Source organism: Hevea brasiliensis, chromosome 14 (assembly GCF_030052815.1).
Source record: "Hevea brasiliensis isolate MT/VB/25A 57/8 chromosome 14, ASM3005281v1, whole genome shotgun sequence".
Classification (NCBI taxonomy): domain Eukaryota; kingdom Viridiplantae; phylum Streptophyta; class Magnoliopsida; order Malpighiales; family Euphorbiaceae; genus Hevea; species Hevea brasiliensis.
In genome coordinates this window covers 79753326-79772973 of record NC_079506.1, presented here as the reverse complement: position 1 = coordinate 79772973, position 19648 = coordinate 79753326, and the positions used below count along the sequence as shown (strand labels likewise).

The 19648-nt window shown below is 31.1% G+C and overlaps 1 protein-coding gene across 6 annotated transcripts; it reads left to right on the top strand.

Annotated features, from left to right (window-relative positions):
• Positions 1-561: 561 nt before the first annotated feature.
• LOC110636868 (transcription initiation factor IIF subunit alpha-like) lies at positions 562-8812 on the top strand. 6 transcript variants are annotated; one of them, XR_009143011.1, is made up of 7 exons: positions 562-1063; positions 1765-1920; positions 4483-4634; positions 4886-5142; positions 5482-5612; positions 6812-7998; positions 8470-8812. XR_009143011.1 is itself a non-coding variant. In XM_058133392.1 (7 exons), exons 1-7 carry the CDS (start codon positions 893-895, stop codon positions 7811-7813), a joined length of 1053 nt encoding a protein of 350 aa, XP_057989375.1. In that variant the 5' UTR covers positions 562-892; the 3' UTR covers positions 7814-8453. The 6 variants fall into 6 exon arrangements, 5 of the variants coding, with proteins under 5 accessions (XP_057989375.1, XP_057989378.1, XP_057989373.1 ...); XM_058133392.1 differs by lacking the exon at positions 8470-8812 and having other exon boundaries at positions 6812-6985; positions 7802-8453; XM_058133395.1 differs by lacking the exon at positions 8470-8812 and having other exon boundaries at positions 562-1092; positions 6812-8459.
• The last annotated feature ends 10836 nt before the right edge of the window (positions 8813-19648 follow it).

The window sequence follows — 19648 nt, the reverse complement described above, 5'->3', positions numbered from 1 at the left end:
AAATAAAATAAGAAAAAATAAATAAAATTAATTTATCTTTTCAATAAATTTTAATAAAAAAAGACTTAAACTTAATAAAAAAAATTGGAAATGAAATTAATTTTTTTTAAAGAAATTAAAAAAAAGTCCATGAACTTTCGTATACTCTTGAAATTTAAAGGAATTAAAATTTTCATCTATTGCTTGACTTTTTTTTTTAAATTGTATGATAAAATTTGATAATTAAAAAGAAGTATAAAAGAGGGAAAAAAATTTAAAATAAAGGGTATTAGAAATTTATTGAGAATATAAGATAATAATAGAGTAATTAAAATAGTATTGAAAATTTATTGGCTATAGAAAATAATTATTTAAAGAATTTAAAAAAAAATGAGAGAGTATTAAAAATTAAAAAGAGTATAAAAAATAATTATGTAGATAATTTAAAATTTATATAAATTAATTAGGACTGGTGGTGAGGTGAGATATTTATTAATTTTTTTTTATTTAAATCGCTGAGTTTAAAACGTTGATTCTCCATTCCTAAAAATAGGAACCTGAATCAAATCACAGATGGTGATTTTGATCTGATTCGAAGCGGTTCCATTATGACCAGGTTTCAATCCGATTTTGATCCCACCAGTTGCGGTTCGAAACTGGACCATCGCCACCCCTGCTGCCTCCAAGGCCAAAGCAGCAGGACTAACGAAAATGTATCAAAAACAGTTGAAGCAGCAGTTGTGAGTCTACCTATCGAACCCAGCAAGCAACAAATAGCATACCATTTTCAAATATAAATACCGAGCTGGTCAAATAATTTTTCCCCCCTAATTCGCGACTTCACAATTCAATCAATTAATATTCTGTTCCTTTAGGAAAATTTTGATGTTTGTTTTGAAGGTGGAGGATAAAAATGTCGTTGAATCTTCTGTTGAATCGTTCTTGTAGTGAATGTGGAACGTTTACTAAATTGTATGAAACCAACTGTATGCACTTGACTCTTTGCGTCACTTGTGGCGAAAACATGGCCAAGAATCTTGCCAAATGCGATGGCTGTGGCGCCTCCATTACCCATTTGATTCGAGTTTGCCTTCTTCTCCTTCTTCTTTTGAAGTTTCTTTAAGTCTTTTGCACCCTGTTTGGAATGATTCTTAAGATAGAATTTAATTCAATTCTATTAAGAAAATTCTTGTGTTTGGAATTTTTTTTTAAAATGATTGAGTTGATTTGAATTCTATTGTTTGAAAATGAATATATTTATTTTCATATTTTACTGGGGTGTTTTGAGTATTTAGTAGAAAAATGAATTGAATTCTTGTAAAATAAAGTCAACTTTTACCTGAATTGATTTTTTTCAAAATTATTTATCTTTTTAATTAAAAGAATTGAATTCTAGTTATTTTAAACTTTTCAAATTGATCAAAAGGAATTCAATTGAATGGAATTCTTTCATTTTTGGACTTGCCAAACACACCCTTAATGTGCATATCAAGATAAGTGATTTAGTGTTGTTATTATCATAGTGGATGTTATAAGAACAAACAAAAAGAAAAAGGAAAGAAAATATAATATGCTTTTTGCGTGAGGATTGATGCAAATGAGATTTTTAAGGCATTTTAATTGGTGTTGCTATTCTTGATTTGTTGTAGTGTCAAGAAATTTATGTTCATTCTGAACATAGTCTTTGATTGATTGATAAGCTTATGTATTTTTATTTTAACTTTTATTGTTACTATGAACTTTTAGTATATGCTTTCTGGTTGATTTCTTTCTTTCCACGTCCAGGAATGTAATATTCGGTCAAGTCCTGTTAGCGACAAGAACTACTTTATTGGTAGATTCCAGACAGGGTTGCCAAATTTTCCGAAGGGGAAAGATTCAAAGAATAAATGGTTTCTCCATAAAGGACTACGAGGACAGCAACTTAAGGATGCCTTGCTGGTATTTGAATTTATTGCCTGTTGGCTAATGCTTCCTTTTTGCTGCAACTCCACATATTGCTGTTTTGGTTTGTTAAACTTTTTTGTGTGTAAGGGTTTTAGAATATGATTTTAAGATTTTGGTGTCATGACTGATGTAGAATAGTGTGAAAGGAAGAAATCATTCCTAGCCATGGAATTTCAATACTCAATGTGGAAATGAAGAATATTCTTTGCTTATCATCTTAGGTAGTATTAGCTACAAAAGAGTGAAACTAATATACACTCTTCATTATTTTCTAGTTTTAAAGGAAAAACTCATTATTCAACCCTGAATTCTTCACTTGTTTTGCCATTGAGCCTTTGAACTGATGACATTTTCTGAACTCCTATGACTGGATCCTATTGAACCCTAAATTATCGTCAATTAACAATAGGTATTAAAATACTAAAAATGAGCCTGAAGGTGTTACATGCCAATGTTTAAAGACAATAAGAATTTGTTGTATGGATAGTTTAAAATATGAAAACAAAATTTGCCAATCTTAAAAAGCAAAAGGAAAAAAGAAAATGAAAATAAGAAGTAGATCGGAAAGAATTTAGGGCTCTCTCTTTGTGAAAATGGGAGAATGAAATAAAATATCCTCTATGTCTACTTATATTTCTACTTGTTGACTGTTGCACTTTGTTGGGAAAGAAAATGCATTACCACTTTCTCATGCCCTAGATGCTCCCTTAAAATACCCAAAGACCTTGTAAACAAATTTCATGGCATCTCCACATCCAAAAGTCCAGAGATTTAATACTAGGAAAACATTTGCTAAAATAGAGCTTCAAGTTCTTTAGGGCTGTCCCTCTTGCTAATGCCTTTGACCCTCATTTGAACATGATGCCATTGCCTCTGTCTGCAAGGATTTTGAACTGTTCATGATCTCAAAGGATTTTGAACTATTGATATGGTGATATGTTGCTACTTTTGGACCTAATGTTACTACCAAATCTTGTCCATGAAATTTTCTTGCCAATTATTAGGATCCAACTAAGATTTCAGTAGAAAGAAGTCATATGTTGAGGATTACTAGATATTCAGGTTCCCGTTCATTTTCCTGAACAACATATCATTGTGTAGAGAAAGTTGGAGTACTCAACTTTATCTAGAGTCATGTCTACACATAGTGGAAGAACATTTTCGGGAGGATTTTTTGAAGCCCAAAGGAATGAGTGGCTGTTGAAGCTTATTGTGAAACAGGAAGTTTGAAAACTCATTTGGTACCACTAGACCATGTTTACACATGGAGTCCTAATAAATCTGATGATCAGTTTTAGTTTTGTCTTTGGCGCCCAAGTCCCATATGGATTAAGAGAGTGATAGTACTTACAGGCTAATGCTTCTTTGAGTCATGCGATGAATTGTAATCTAAGGAAGTGTGAGGCTTTCTTGATAGGAGTGAGTCTTAGGACTTGCTAGCTCAAGGCTACTAGTTTTGAAGATAATCAGATTTGCAAAGTTATCTTTGGGCCCTAAAACTTGAGTTCTACAAACCTTAGCCTTAATTTCTAAAACTCAAGTTTTTCCTAGTTGTTATACATCAAATCTACCTTAAAAATCTTTAATTCTGTGTCTAGATTCAATAATTTGAAATAGGAGATTTTGATTGAATTTAGTCTGAATTGTTTGAATGAAGGATGACTCATTATTTAATTAGTTAGATCCATTAATAAATATTAGGTTCATGAATGCTGTTGAGAATTCATTTGAAGTGGAATTCAAATGTCACATTTTATAAGAAATTTAAATCAACACAAAAAATAAGGTTTTTTATTTTTTATTTTTTATTTTTATATATAGATTTATGGATCTAACTTAAATTCAAAACTCCTATCAATTGAAGAAAAATTATAAACAATCAAATTCTTATATTACATTTAAACACAATGTTGATTCTTTTCCACTCATACAAGTGAAAAAGTAGGACGGATAAAGGTAAGAATTTTCCTTATGCTCTGCTTGAGCAATTATACACTCCCATGTTCAGAGGTCAGAACTTTTCCTTCATTGAACTTGCTACTAACCTGTAAACTTTTGAGTTTGACAATGAATAAACTTCCACAGTTTTCTAGTATAGTTCAAAAGGCAAATTTTGGTTGGTAGGATTAAACAATTTTTTACGTAGAAAAATTATGTTAACTAGTTGTCATATTGTCTTGCTTTCATACTTTAATTCCTAACTTTAACACCATTAACAACCTTGAAGTGAAATTTAATGAAAAAAGAAAAATACTCAATTGAATTTTAGGGAGGAAAAAGAAAGGAAAAATAAACTTTTAGGTTTTGGCTGGTACTCCATTGAATTTGGATGTGCTAGCCAGAACCTTCAGTAGCACAGTCGAGACAGCGACAGGTTCTCTATCCCTGCGGGGATGGATGCTCTTTGCGTGACTCATTAAAGTTAATTCTTTTGTGTTTACTATATGTTTTTTCTTATTAGAACATAGATGTAATTGTTACTTTGTGATGCACGCACAGTTTAGTTAGTGGGTTGATTGCTTTATTCTTATTGCTGTGTGAAATTGCATTGTGTAGGAGCAGTATAAGAATAGGCCTTGGTTGTTGGAGGATGAAGCAGGCCAGTCTCACTACCAAGGTCATCTTAAGCTTGAAGGTTCACAATCAGCAACTTACTACCTATTGATACTTAAGGGGAAAGAGATTGTCGCTGTTCCTACTGGTTCTTGGTATGCCTATTTCATGGATTGTGTTGTGGGCTAATTTTAAAACATATGGTTTTCCCTCATGTGTATGTAGTAATAAAATTATGTCTCATTCTACCACTCATGATTGTTCATGTTGGAAATGACTGTCATACAAGGGTGTTGACATTTTCAATGAAATATATATACTTGTGAATTTGCAAGATGGTTGATGTCGTGGCAATCTTTTTCTGTTATGAATGACGGTCATAATGGCTGCTTGACATGTTTGACAGGTATAACTTCAACATGGTTGCACAATATAGGCAACTTACCTTAGAGGAAGCAGAAGAGAAGATGATGAAAAAGAGAAAGAATGCAGCTGGTTATGAAAGATGGATGATGAAAGCTGCAAAAAGTGGGTCTGCTGCATTTGGTGAAGTGGTGAAGGGGGATAGGGAAAAGATTGGTGATGATGAGGGCAGCAATGGGTCTGACAAGGGAGAGGAAGATGAAAAAGCGGAGACAGAAAAGAATGATGATGTTGAGAAAGGTTAGCATTTTTTCGTTAATATACAGTTGTTGGCGTTAGTCTCTCGTAATGAATAGTAGGATATGTGATCTATGCTTTCAGTTCAAATAGCTAATGATTTGTGATACATTCTTCTATTGTTCTGTTCTTTTTTGCGCTTGTATGGTAAAATTCTTTTCCTTCTAGTGTACATGAAAAACATTCTGATTTCTGTGATACTCCTTTCTGGTTCATTGAACTTGATCAATGCTGAACTTAGTGCAAATATCATATTTTATTTAAAACCTTTATGAAGTGCTCTCTCCAATTTAGCTTTTCCAGTGGTTCTGGCTCTAGGAATGTGTATTTGTTGATATTTAGGTGATGAATGGGAGCATGAAGAGATTTTCACTGATGATGATGAAGCAGTTGGTAATGATCCTGAGGAACAGGGAGATTTGGCCCTTGAGGTTTCTACTCCTCCAGAAATCAAGCAGGTTTTTATTTGTTCTGTAAGTTGCAAGTGTTGTTTTGGCATGAAGCATATCAATACATGTCATTCTAGTGTTATTTGTCAATTGTTGGTGATCCTTTGGGTATCAATTGGCTTCAAATTTGATGTCATATTGATATGCTTTGGTAACTAGGTCATAATAATGTGACCTTAGTTGAACTGTATATTTCAATTTTTTCATGAATTATTTCTATCTTTTCAACGAGAGGGATAAACCTTGATGGATGGAAACCAGTTGTCACGCCTGAACTGTAAAGCAAGTGCAGGTCAATTGATTTGAATGATTAATCTCTTATATGACAAAAATAATGGACCATTTGGATGACATTTGGCATATAAACTACTAGTGGAATATTTTGGTGATTTATGAGTTGTTAATCAGATAAAGGTAAAACTAATAAGTTAAGAAAAATGTCCTTGCATTGCATGGTAAATTCAGAAGTGCACATAAATTCGTCGTTGTGACTTGTAAATTTGCATGGCAGGCTACTTATGCTGCATTCATGGGTTTGATGTGTTGTTTGTGTTGCTTAATTTAGTGGTTTATTTTTAATTTACTGTTTATTTGGCAAATGAGATGTTTACAAGGGCAATCTAAATGTTTATCAAGAGAAAGAGTTGGATATGCACATGAAAGAGGGGTCTCGTAAAGAAGGCAGGTGCAATATGTTAAATGATAAGTGAAACTGGCAATTATTAGCTTTGATGACTCCTGTAAATTGTGAATGAGAAAATTTAGTTTTGAGGAGTGCTAGGGTTTTCTTTGTAGTGTTCTACATGGACTGCCAAACTTGAAGCCCCTTCAACTTTACACTGCAATGTTTTGTCACATCAGCATGTTTTTACATGTTGTAGGATGAAGAGGGTGGATTGAGCGAATCTGGGAAAGAGTTGAAGAAGCTTCTTAAAAAAGCTGCTGGACCTAGTGATTCAGATGAAGATGATGACAACAATGCAAGCTTTAGACATGGCTAATTGTATTACCTTGCTGTTGATGACCTAAGAGCATGCTTATGTGACTTAGAGATATGTGTTTCATATTTGCCTTAGAGATTTGTGTTTCATGTTTGCCTTTAATGGATGAAGATGACTTAAAGAAGCTTCTACTATCTCCTGATATTATGAAGTGTACTTTCTTAAGGATGCTGCATTTGCTGTCCTATATTGAGATGTGTGCATCATTTGTGATGGATGAAGATGTACCGACTCCAAAGCAGAAGGATGCACCTAGGGAGGGAGTCTGATGACAATAGTGCTGCAAAACCAATGCCTTCTGGTTCTTCTGCCCCATCTGCTTCAAAGTCAGCAAAGGGTAAAAGAAAATCAAGTGGTGATGATGCAAAACCATCTAATGGTATGCCTCAAAAGAAGGTGAAGACAGAAAATGTATGGTGACATGGTGTTTGCTTTAAATGAATTCATAAATAATTAGATAGTCAAATGGGTGTGCTTTAGGTGCAACACACAACAGATGCTTAGGACTATTACCTCTGCCATGATCAGATGAGATAACCTAAATGATTAGAGTTTTTATTGCTAAGGCTTTGCCTTTCCCAGGCACAAGTGAAACATAGGAACCTCTTTTGTATTTTGAATACAAGTAATTTAATTAGAAGTAACAAAAAAAAAAAAAAGGAATAATACAAAGACCAGATAGGTACTTTGATGCTTTCAATAGAAAATAAAGACAGAGAAAAAATAAAAGGGAGGAAGGTGCTCCAAATAGGGTTTCCACAGCCCTCTTACAAGGATTGTACTCTCTCTCTCTCTCTCTCTCTCTCTCTCTCTCTTTCTTCCCTATTGTTCAATTACGACCCAATTTGCTCTCTCTCCCCTCTATTCCACTCTCTCTGTCATTGTCTCTGTGTCCCTACCCTCCTCTGCCTTCCTCTCATCTTTTGTTTTCTTTCCATTTTGCACACGTGAGAGGATTCAAATTGATGCATGCATGTTAACTCCCAAAAAAGAGAGTATTCACTACTGTTTATTTATTAACTTATAAATATATGGGGTTAATTATAAATTTTCTAGAAATATTTTCACTTTGTTTGCACCTCACCCTTCATACGTCTACACTTGTTCCTTGTGTCTAGACTATAGAAATCTGTGCCTTTATGGTCTAATTGGTTGAGCATTGGACTTCTTAAAATAATCAATATTTTTCTTTAAATTGCTATTGTGTATTAGGAATTAAAATGAAATGTGAAAGAAGGAAGTGTTCCTGCTACTAAAAGTAGTGCGACTCCTAAGGGCCACTGTCATCTTAATCATCATCTACTGCACCTGTCTCTGCAAAACAGATCAAGGCTGTTATGTTGCAAACTGGTCCAATAATTGCACAAGATCTTGTTGGCAGAGTTAAATCACAGTTGAAAACTCCTGAGGTATGCTACTTCTTGTTTATTAGTCTGTCTGCTGGTGCTTCATTTGTCGTTCAACATCAGTGAAGACTCTCGTCTTTGGCGCTGTTGCAAATTTTAATATCAAAACTCCATTTTCATCCAAGTGTTATGCAAATGCTCAAGTACTAATTCATCTCAGATTGAAATGATAAATCTCTTATGATTAGACCATGTTGTTGTCTAGTGCTTTTGGTTGTTATTCTAGAATTCAGTGAGGTTATGCATGCTCTTAAATATCTACTTTGAGCATAATAAAGGTGGAACACATTTTAAAATAAAATTTCTGTAATCAGTTCAGAAGTATCATATACAGTTTGTAAGATGTATGCCTTTATCTTTGACTAGTGGTGTATATTATATGTGATTTTTTTTTCTTCATCGGTTAGAGGAAATATAATTAATTATGTTTGAAAATGTTGCGAAATTTTATTTCTATCTTGCTCTCGAGTGCAGAAAAGGCTCACAGATGCAGGACAAGACAGATTTTGCAAATACTGAAAAAAATTTCTAGAATCGACTAGTGAAGCTAACTATATTGCATTGAGAAGATAGATGTCCTCTTTTGGATATTCATTTGCTAGGAATAGCTTATGGAGCTGCAAATGAATCCGTGTTGGTATAGTAATTTAGAAATTTTTAGCTACAGCAAACACATCTTCTTGGTTTGCTGCAAAGTTTTGGAATTCCTGTTTAGTGTTTTTTTTACATTAAAAGCTTGAAGGTATCCCGTTGCCTCTCTCTTTTGTACTGGAAACTGTTTCATTTAATGCTCAGTTTAGATTGATAATTTTGGCCAGATATTGTTCTTGGGCATTCTGTTATTAATCAAATTAAAACCAGGTTGTTTTAGCAACCAGCTACTGATAATTGCTATTGACTCGCCAACTAGCTAATTAGATTTACATCCATTGACTCGCCAACCGGCTACTGTTTTAGCAGCCAGGATCTTATGGCTATATTTAATGTTATGCCTATATGAGATAGTTGATGGCAACAATGTTAAGGATACCTCACACACGCACACACACAGTTTATAAAATCCCTGAACAGAGTTGAGTTGAGAGAAAGTGAAACAAAATAACGATAATAAGCATCCATTCTCATGGATTCGAAGATTAAATGAACATTTAGCACTACTTGATATCAGACTTTACTGCAGCAAAGATTGAAGTCCTAGCTCTCCATAAACCTTATATTGCATAGATCAATCTTGTTCATTCACCATAATCGACTCCTTGGGTGAGTAAAATATGATTATGTCAGTCTCTTCAGGCAATTTAAAGCTTACCCTTTTTGTTGACTTACTCTTTCGGCTTTTGCTTATTGAAGAAACATCCATTGAAGAAAAACTTTGATCAGCCTTTCGATCAAGCATCACCAATCTCTCCAAGGAAAAACTCTTCTTTCTCGCCTTAGGGGAAGCAGCTTCATGTCCTTCCATGGAAGAAGATGGATGTACTCTTTTGTAGAAATGTTTGGAAATGAAAAGTTCACCTCCATTTATGCAATCTGGCTTCATGCTAGGAGAGGCCAAGAGCCAGTCCTCTAAAGTTTGCATCTTCTTCTTCTTCTTCATCTTCTTTACTTCGAGGCATTCTGGCTTGAGCAATTCGATAATGCAGTATCCTTCTCTTGAACTGTGATCCATAAAGTGGATTTCTTCTGGGTTTTGCTCAGAACTCAAATTCTTGCTATGTTTAGCTCCCATCTAATCCCATCAACAATGAGAGAAGGAAAGGGTTTAGATAAGTGTTCTCGTGGGCAATATGTATGCGTATATATATACTTAGACGGATAGATCTAGAGGAGAGTTGTTCCCAGCCATAATGTTCGATTAGACTTAGTAATCATCATTTTCTGATCATTTGTGGTTCAGTTGTTTGCTATTTTCTTGTCATTGAATGTCTATATCTTACAATATGCCCTTAAACTTAATAATTTAGTGACTACTAGAATAATTTACCTTTCATGTTCATACCCACAGGATAAATTTAAGAATAACATCATAAATAATTTGATTATTTTTAATTAATATATTTATTATGTTCTTTCCATCCATTTATTTTTAATTAGATTTATTATCTTCATAATAAAAATTTAAGAGAAGGTTTGTCTTGTTATATAATCAATTAGTTATTATTTGATAATTAAATTTTTATAATATCAATTAAAAAAAATATACCCTATCCTTGTTATTTACGTCTTAATCATAACCTATCACCTTGGAACCTATACCATTGAAGTTTTTGTTCGTCTTTTTAATGATATGAACATATATGTTATTCATAACATCATAGATTTTCTTGGGTTCATCCTTCATGTGGCAAAAGATGGTGATAAAATCAAAGTTTAGCCATTTTCAAGGACAAATATAGAATCAATGAATTCATTTGTCTTCATGTAAGTGAGCTACTGCTTGTGGTGGATGAACTTAATTAGTTTGGAATCTTCGAAGTTGGCTAATTGGTTTGTGCATGAAAAGATCCTCTACAACTCAGGAATCTCTTAACAATCATATATAGTAATTTTGATTTGCATATTACGATTTATAGTTTTAAATAGTTAACTAGAAAAGAATTTAATTATTTTAATTGAGATTTAAATATTTCATAATTTTAACATCTGATTATTTCATAAATAGAACTGTTGTTATTGTTTTAATGCCAAATTAATTTTTTTTTCTTATTTTTGTTTTCAACATATTTAATAAAAATGTCTCAATGCATTTATGATTTTATGCTTCAACTTGGAAGCAATTAATTGAAATTAATTATTATACTATAAAATCTCTTTAATTTAATTATGTGTAATATTGAATCTGGGTGATGGCTCCCAAAAGGTTTAAATGATGATATATTTATATGAATATTATTAAGTTTATATTGCTTAAATTAATTGTTTGGATATTCTTTAAAATTCATATTACTTATTTTCATTGTATTAGTAATATATATATATATATATATATATATATATATATATATATATATATATATATATATATATATATATTTATATATATAATTAAAGAAATAAACAAAATGCACAAGAAAAGGAAATCTTCAGAAATGAAAATTAAATTTGTAAATTAAAGAAATATATATATTTTATAGGCGACAGAGCTAATCCGTTAAGAATATATATACTTATCAGAAATAAAAATTAAACTTGAAATTTAAATATGAATATACATATATATATATATATATATATATATATTCAATAGGCGGCAAAGCCTGTCCGTTATGAATATATATACGTATGTTTATGCAGATCAGGCGGTTGAACCGACCATATGCATGCAAAATAAATTTAAAATTTTGCAAAAGAAATTGAAGAAAACTTACTTCAAAATCTTATAAATTTTGTAAGGTTCGTACAAAGGTTTTGGAGATGTAATTCCGGGTAGGACTTACAGAGGTTGCTCAACATATGAGCTTCCTAAGATCTACTACAAGGAAGTACAGGGTTTGTAGGTGAGGTAGAGGTAGGGCAGGATGGGAAGTGACCCGACCTTCTTGCTCCTTTCTTCACCTTGGGGTGAAACTCCTTCAGGACCTTTTTCGGATTCTCTTGGCTTTAGAAGCTTGAAGGGGAGAAGCTTGGGCTCAAGAAGCTTGAAAAATGGTTTGAAGTGGCTTCCCTTTGCCTTGGATAGGTGCCCCCTTATATAGAAGTGACTAGGGGCAATTTTGTAAATTTTTGAAATCTTGAACAGTATTTGCCACTTACTTTTTTACGTGTGAACAGTACTTGAATAGTGTCTGAATAGTTCTTCCTGTCGGGTGAACAGTGCTTGAACAGTTCTTGTTGTCTTCACATGTGAACAGTAAAAGTGAACAGTAACAGGTAAATAGTATCCTGTCAGATTTTTTTTTTGTAAGAAAAGTAAAAGTGCAAAATTACAAGAATAAAAATAAAAACAGAATGAAAAAGTAAAATGGATAATTTTGCCATCATAAATTTCTTTTGCCGGTCTTTTCTTCTTCTTCTTTTTTTTTTTTTTTTTTTTTTTTTTTTTTACAAGAGATTTGGTGCCTATGAGGAGGCACCACAACCTTCATCATCATCATCCTCCAAATCGATTATGGGTTCTGAATCAGAATAAGCTATAAAGGAATTTGCTCTATTTTGCAATAGCTGTTGCATTATTGCAAAATATTCTTCATCACTTTTAGCTCCCGCCAATCTAGCCATAGCATGTGATCGTTGGGCAAAAAATAACTGGTTTTGTACTGTATTTTGTGGCAAGAGGTTTTTTTCCCTAAAGCCAGTCTTTTATTCCTTGATTTGTAATTGCTTCAAGGACATTGAATGAGTCCCACCATTTGACCTTGAATCTTCTGGTAATAAAGTTCAATTCATATTGGGGTCGAAATTCAAAAAACCAGATGAGAACCCAAGGTAAAAAGAATTTTGAAGAAAACAAGAGAAGAGGCAGAAATCTTTTCTCCTTGGGAGAGGGTTTGTAATGGGTTTTGAAAAGGTTTAAACTCTCTGATATTTCTGGTGTAAGAATTTCAGGTAGTGCACCAAAATACTTCTACCACTAAGCAAACCATGAAGGGATTTTAGAAGAATCAAATATTTTTTGGAAATAGAACAGCCATGAATGACTATTCTTGTGATTTTGTGTACCATGTCTGTTGGTAATCCCAGTAATTGAAATGTTGGCAATGGTCAATCTTATTTTGAAATGATAATGGGAAGATTTTTGGTTCTATAAGTTCTTGCCCCCAATAAGAAGGATTAAGGACGTTTTGAATGTGGCAGGTTGGATAAGCCGGATCAACATAGTTTTCTTTTAAGTAAAAATGTTTGAATTTTGCTGAGCCAGTAAATTCAATGATTGCCTGGTAGTCGGATTGGGTCTTGGTAATATCCTATGGTTTATAATGCCATCCTTTTGGGAAAGCTTTTGAAATTGCTATAGAGGCATCTTGGTGTAGAAATTCATCTTCTAAAATCAAAATATTTTGAAAATGTGTTTTTATAATCCATTATGAAGACTTCTTTTTTAATTTTGTCTGGGACAAAAGTATTTGAGAAGAATTCGGTTGAGAAAGACTGTTTTGGAATTTGATTTGTAAACTTTCATTTGCTTGATAAATATTTTGAGAAAGGGTTTTTTGGGTAGAAGATTCTCCTTTCTCAAGGATTTTGGAAATGAGTTTTGTAGATTTACCTTTTTGGGTAATATTTTGTAAGGCCTGAAGAACTTCAGGAGATTTGGATAGTGATTCTATCCATTTTTGAACTTGACTGTCAGTTTCTGGAGCCTAAGACTCAATATATTTTGTATGATCTTCTTCTTCTGCTTCGGCTATGTCTGCCCAAGTTTGTATAGGCTTTGCAGAAGAGATGACTGGTTTTGTAGGGTTTGGTTTTGTAGAGACTGAGGCTTCAGCCTTGGTATTTTTCTTTCTGGGCATTGGCTTGTTTTGAAGAAATTCTCTGGTTAGAAAGTCTGGGATAAAATTTGTATCTCCTTTTATAAATTCAATTTCAAAATAAAAAATACTTAAAATTGCTTGCCATCGTGCAAAAATCTGTTTTGATGCAAGATTTTGAACATCTTTTTGCAAAACTTCTTTGGCTGATTTGCAATCAATTCTAAGCAAAATTTTTTGATTTAATAAATCACTTTGAAATTTTTGTATGCACATGACAATTGCAAGAATCTCTTTTTTGATGGTAGAGTATTTCTTTTGATAATCATTCTAATGTGCATAATGGAATTGAACTATTTGTTCTTTTCCGTTTTGAACCTGTTTTAAAATTCCACCATAAACAAACTCTGAGGCATCTGTCTCGACTACCTTAGGGGCTAATGGATCTACTAAATACAGACAAGGAATGATTTGGACCTGTTGTTTAATATGACGGATCACTTCAGTGTGATGATCTGTCCATGGAACAGGGTTTTTCTTTAACCTATCATGCAAGGGTTTTGCTAGACGATTAATATTTAGACAAAAATCTAAGACATAATTCAAGCTACCTAAGAATCTCTGTAGCTGGGTTTTATCCAAGATTTTGTCAGGAAATTTGTTTAAAAATTCTAGACTTCTCTCTATTGGAGTAATGGTTCCTTGGGATATAAAATGACCTAGAAACCTAACTCTGGTTTGGAAGAGAGAAATATTTGATTTTGAAATGGCAAGGCCATTTCGTTTTGTAACAGAGAAGAATGTTATTAAGTGTTTGAAGTGTTGTTCAATTGACTCCGAGAACACAAGAACATCATCTATATAGACTACGTAAAATTTTGAATATGGATTAAAGATTTCATTCATAATTTTCTGGAATTCTGATGGGGCATTTTTTAGGCCAAAAAGCATGACTTTCCACTCATACTGTCCAAAGGGAACTGTGAATACGGTTTTGTATCCATCTTTTGGATCAATTTGTATTTGCCAAAATCCTGATTTCATATCAAATTTGAAAAATACAAATACAGAATGAAGTTTTTGTAAAAGATCTTTTTTGTTTGGAATTGGATACCTGATCCATTTCAAAGCTTTATTCAAAGGTTTGTAATTAATTACTAATCAAGGAGTGCCTCTTTCTATTTCTGAATTTTTATTTACATAAAAAGCTGCACAACTCCAAGGAGATCTAGATTCGGTAATTAATCATTTTTTCTTTAAATCCAAAATTTCTGAATGACAGTGTTGTTCTAGTTCAGCATTCATCTGGATTGGTCTGGCTTTTATAGGTATCTGTTTTTCATCGAAACCATTTTCATATGGTAAATCTACCATGTGTTGTTTTCGATTCTAAAAGGTATTTGGTAAATCAGAACAAATTTCTCTTTCAATTTGGGTTTTGAAATCCGAAATTTTCTTTTTCACCAAATCGTTTTGTAATTGTTTTTCAATTCTTGTTAAAGAAACATCTTATTGTAAATACAACAAGTGTTGCTTTTTCCCTTCTATTAAAACATTAATCTTATTATTATAAATGGAACAAGCTTTTATAATATTGAGATTTCTTGTTTTTGGTTTTGTAATAAAAGGGAAAACAAGAGTTTGTTTTGTAGTTTTGAAGGAGATATTATCATCGTTAACCTTGTAGGGAGTTATCAAGTTAATGAAAGGAGTCCCTAAGATTACACTATGATGAATATCTTGAACAATTACGAATGAGGTTTTGAAAAGAAAATCACCATTAGCTATGGAGGCTTCTATCTTATAGCTAATAGCTTATTTTGAATTATTTGCAGCTGAAAGTTTTTCTGTGGTTTTTTCATAAAATTTCTTTGGAACAATTCATTATTTAATACAGTTCAAATCTGCTCCTGTATCAAATAAGGCAATTGTATTGATTTTGAAATCTTTTGAAAAGACAGTGGTAATTTGTATCAAATATTTTCTGGAGGTGATTTGATTGAGGATGAAAAGAAAATCTTCTGGAGGTTTTTGAGTTTCCAAACTATTTTCTTTATTTTGCTCAGAGTCTTCCTGGGGTTTTGAAAACAAAAGCTGGATTGCTTTTGAGTCTTGTACCTTTTTCTCTTTAAGCTGTTTAAGCTCATTCTTATTGATTTTTATTTCTCTTTGGAGGCATTAGACGAGAGGGTTTTGTAATTTTTCTTGATCTTCATGCTTTAAAACATCTAAGACTAATTCTTGATTTTTTAAAAGCATATTGACATTTTTTGCATTTTCTTCAGATTCAATTTTAGAATCTGAATTATTAACTAATCCATCTTTTTTTAAAAGCATATTTTCTTCGGACTCCTGGCTTGAGTTTGAAGAGGAATTTGAAGAATTAGTACTCAAATTTTAAATGACTAGATCTTCTTTTTGTAATGATTTATGGTTGTTAGTGTTATATATATATATAACATTAAAAATTAGAGATTAGCAAAACAACATAGTAAATACATCAAACAAATTCGAATGACATAAAAGATAGAAAGCTAAATGAGAGAAAAAAAAAATCATATTGTATCCATTAAAAGAGAAAGAGAACAAAATTATAAATTGAAAAATCCTGTATATCATATGATATGGAATTATTAGATTGACTTATATGTAATTTTCAAATAATAACTAACAATCAAATTTTAATTTGTAAATAGAAATTTTGTGTACTCATTTAATAATAACCAAATAATTTTGATATTTTAATTTAAATCATAATAAATAAATTATAAAATATTGGACACCAATAGAAAATTTAGACACGAATTAATTAAAAATTAAAAGTTATTATATCTATTTAATTTTTTTTATAAATATTTAGAGCAATCAATAAAATCAATAAAAAATTTTATAAATTAATTAATAAAAATTAATTTTAATATATATATATATATATTAAAAAATAATAAAATTAGGAGACCAAGGCTACCTCTTGCCACCTGGCTCCGCCATTGCTTATATTAGACAAATTTTTAGTAAGAAATTTAACTTTATTATCAGAATTCTAAATTTTATAATTATGTTGCTGTTTGGTATTAATGTTGAATAGTCAAAATTATTTTTAAGAAATTATTTTAAATTAAAAAAATTAATTTGAGAAAAATATTTTATTATTTTAATATTTTTATAATTAAAATTTATTAAATTAAAATTTAAATTATTTTTTAATACTCTCTTACCGATACATCAGCAGCTCTAACATTGAAGGGCAGATTTACTTGTTGGGTCAATTGACCACACGGAATTGGTGAAAATGTTAATGTACTCAAATTTAAAAACAAAAAATAATGATTCATCTATTTTTTTTTTTTACTATTTTTTACAAAATAATTATATAAAATTGAAGTAACATCAAATAAAATAAAAACAAATTAAAATGATTTTTTTTATATATTCATGTAAAATTTTAAATAAATTAAAATTAAAAAAATAAAAGAGGTTAATTCTATATTTCAATGAAGTTCTAAGTATTTTCTTTAATATTACTTTTCGCCTCTTTCTCTTTCTCGCATTCACAAGAATCATAGCTTTTTCCTGTCTTATTTCTCTTTTTATTTTTTATTTTTTCATTCTCTATTAGTCAGTTTTCTCTTTTATTTTTTTTTCATTTTTGTGAGAATCGCAGTATAATTATTTTGACTATGAATGATATTTTAGTTCAAGAATTTAATAATCATTTTACTGGGATGAACATCAAATTGCTTTTTTTTTTTTTTATATATATAGTATGCTTAAATTCAAATGATTTATTTTCATTTTTAATCTTTGATAAAGAAAAATTGATTCGTCTTGCTCAATGTTATCTATGTGACTTCTTATCAATTGAGCTTATGTCACTTGATAATTTTTTCAATGAAAATTATGAAAATTAAACTATTGAATCAAATTAGAGATCAATTAAATTATTTAATGATTATCTAGAAAGATATATATGAAAGCACTGATATTGAAGTGATAATATAATACTTTCAAACTCATAAAAAATAATTGTAAATTTAATATTATAACAAAAATAATTTGTTGTTTTATAAAATTATTTTTCTTTAATTTTTATTCTATTTTTGTTAAATATAAAAAATTTGCATATATATACATATATTCAAATTTTTAGATTATTTAAATTTGAGTGCGTAAATTTAAAAAAAAAAATTATTTGAGAATAAAAATTATTTTTTAAAAATATTGTTTGAAAAACTAAAAACAGTTAATGATTCACCAAGTGGGAAAATATTCAAATTTTTATATAATGTGTTTTAATTAATTGTTAATTTCGGGCATTCTAAATAAAATAAAGCTAAAATTAAATTTTTTCATAATGTAAAATTTAGACTTCTATAATCATTTTCTGTTCAATTGGGCTTAAATGTATGTTGGGATTAATTTGGATAAAAAAGTTAAAATTAAGCTCATTTGGACATAAGTCTATTATATAATTAATCATTTTACTCGTACGAATTATTAATTATTTTATATTTAATAATATAGAATAATATTTTTTATATTTTATAATTTCAAAATCATACTTTTTTTTATTAAATATAATAAATGCTACTTAAATTTTTAAAATTTTAAATAATTATATACCTATTTAAATCAAATTAAATTTTTTTATTTTTTAAATAATTATTGATTATTTTTCTCTAGATTCCTGTGGCGTTCAGCAACAAAGCTTACATAATATACAGTTGATGAACTTGACACAAAGGCGAAGCACCAAGAGATAATACCTCTAATTTTAATTTTTAAAAGATGGTGATTAGATCTTAATTGTCACGACCCAACCTATGGGCCGGACCGGCACTAGGACCTGGGCCAGCTTAAAGCCCCCGAGGCCCGTAGTAAGCTTAACTATTCCTCAAATCCATAACCAGGCCCACAATTTAGATCCAATATGCATATAAGATAATTTAAATTAAACTGTTATAATTTCATTTCGGGCCAACTTAGCCCAGAAATTTTCAGATAACTAAATCAGGGAAGCCCAGCTCAACCCTGTTACCTCATTTACAAACTGTTTAAATACCATAAAAATCTTCATTTATAAATCTCAAAATTTTAAATTAACACAATTTCTAACAAGGTCCACACTATTACTAACACATGCGAAGTCCTAGATTTTAAATTTAGAAAAGATAGTAAAATAATTAAATAATCGACGTTAAATCTGTGAGGAAGAAAATAGGTTGCTCTGTAAAATAACTCCTCCTGTGGCCTGAAAAAAAATATTGAACAGGAGTGAACGTTCGACTCAGAGAGTAAAATATCAATTTTAACCATAATCTCTATAACTATCTAAAGCTAATGCACCCTGTAGAGTAAAATGCAACATCAACAACAATTGCACATCATAACATCAAAAAGGTAATTTGGAGCACTCACACACCCAGTAATATCAATCATAATATATGGGAGCTGATCTCCTATACAGCTCTCTTAAATCCAACCTGGTGCCAGCGAAGAACTCAAGCCGGACTTTCGCTTAATAAACCAAATCGGGGTCCCAGCGAAGAACTTAAGCCGTGACTACCCCCGAAGGATCGGGTCCCAGCGAAGATCTCAAGCCGTGTCTACCCGTCCTATCCATAGTCCACACCACATCACACGCACGCTAACGCACGCACACTGCTCCAAATTACCACAACAACATCCATGGCACTTTAACAGTTGTGAATGCAATATAAAACGTGCCTAGAGTTTAACTACATAGATACATACATATAAGTGATGCATGGGCATGCTTAAATATATAATAATATCGAAATTACAATTAAAATTAATATTTAACTCACAGTACACCGATGACTATTGTGGCTGCTGGATGCAGAAAAATAGCTGACCTCAATCACCTAATAATTAAATTATAAATTTATTAGTACTAAGTTAAGATAAAACTCTAAAGAGGCAATAGACAGCCTAATTCATGCCGGAAATCCGACAGAGTTTCCCCTATACCTGGAACCTACCCAACCTGCAAAAAGGCTCAAACAACACTTCTAAATTTTCAATTTCCACAACCACATCTCATCAATATCACATGGCCCCTCCTGGGCCCTCCAAACCAAGCAATACTCAAAACCTTAAAAATTACGTTTTAGTCCCTATAATTGACATTTTGTAAAAATCCACTCAAACATGCTCTAAAAATTCTAAAATTTTGTCCTGTGGTCCTTAATAATATTATAAGCCTATTGCAAAATAAATTG

Coding starts and splice junctions, on each gene's coding strand:
- LOC110636868 (XM_058133390.1), top strand. CDS start 893: ATGTCGTTGAATCTTCTGTTGAATCGTTCTTGTAGTGAATGTGGAACG. Junction 1,921..4,482: donor AACTTAAGGATGCCTTGCTG/GTATTTGAATTT, acceptor TGCATTGTGTAG/GAGCAGTATAAGAATAGGCC. Junction 4,635..4,885: donor GCTGTTCCTACTGGTTCTTG/GTATGCCTATTT, acceptor CATGTTTGACAG/GTATAACTTCAACATGGTTG.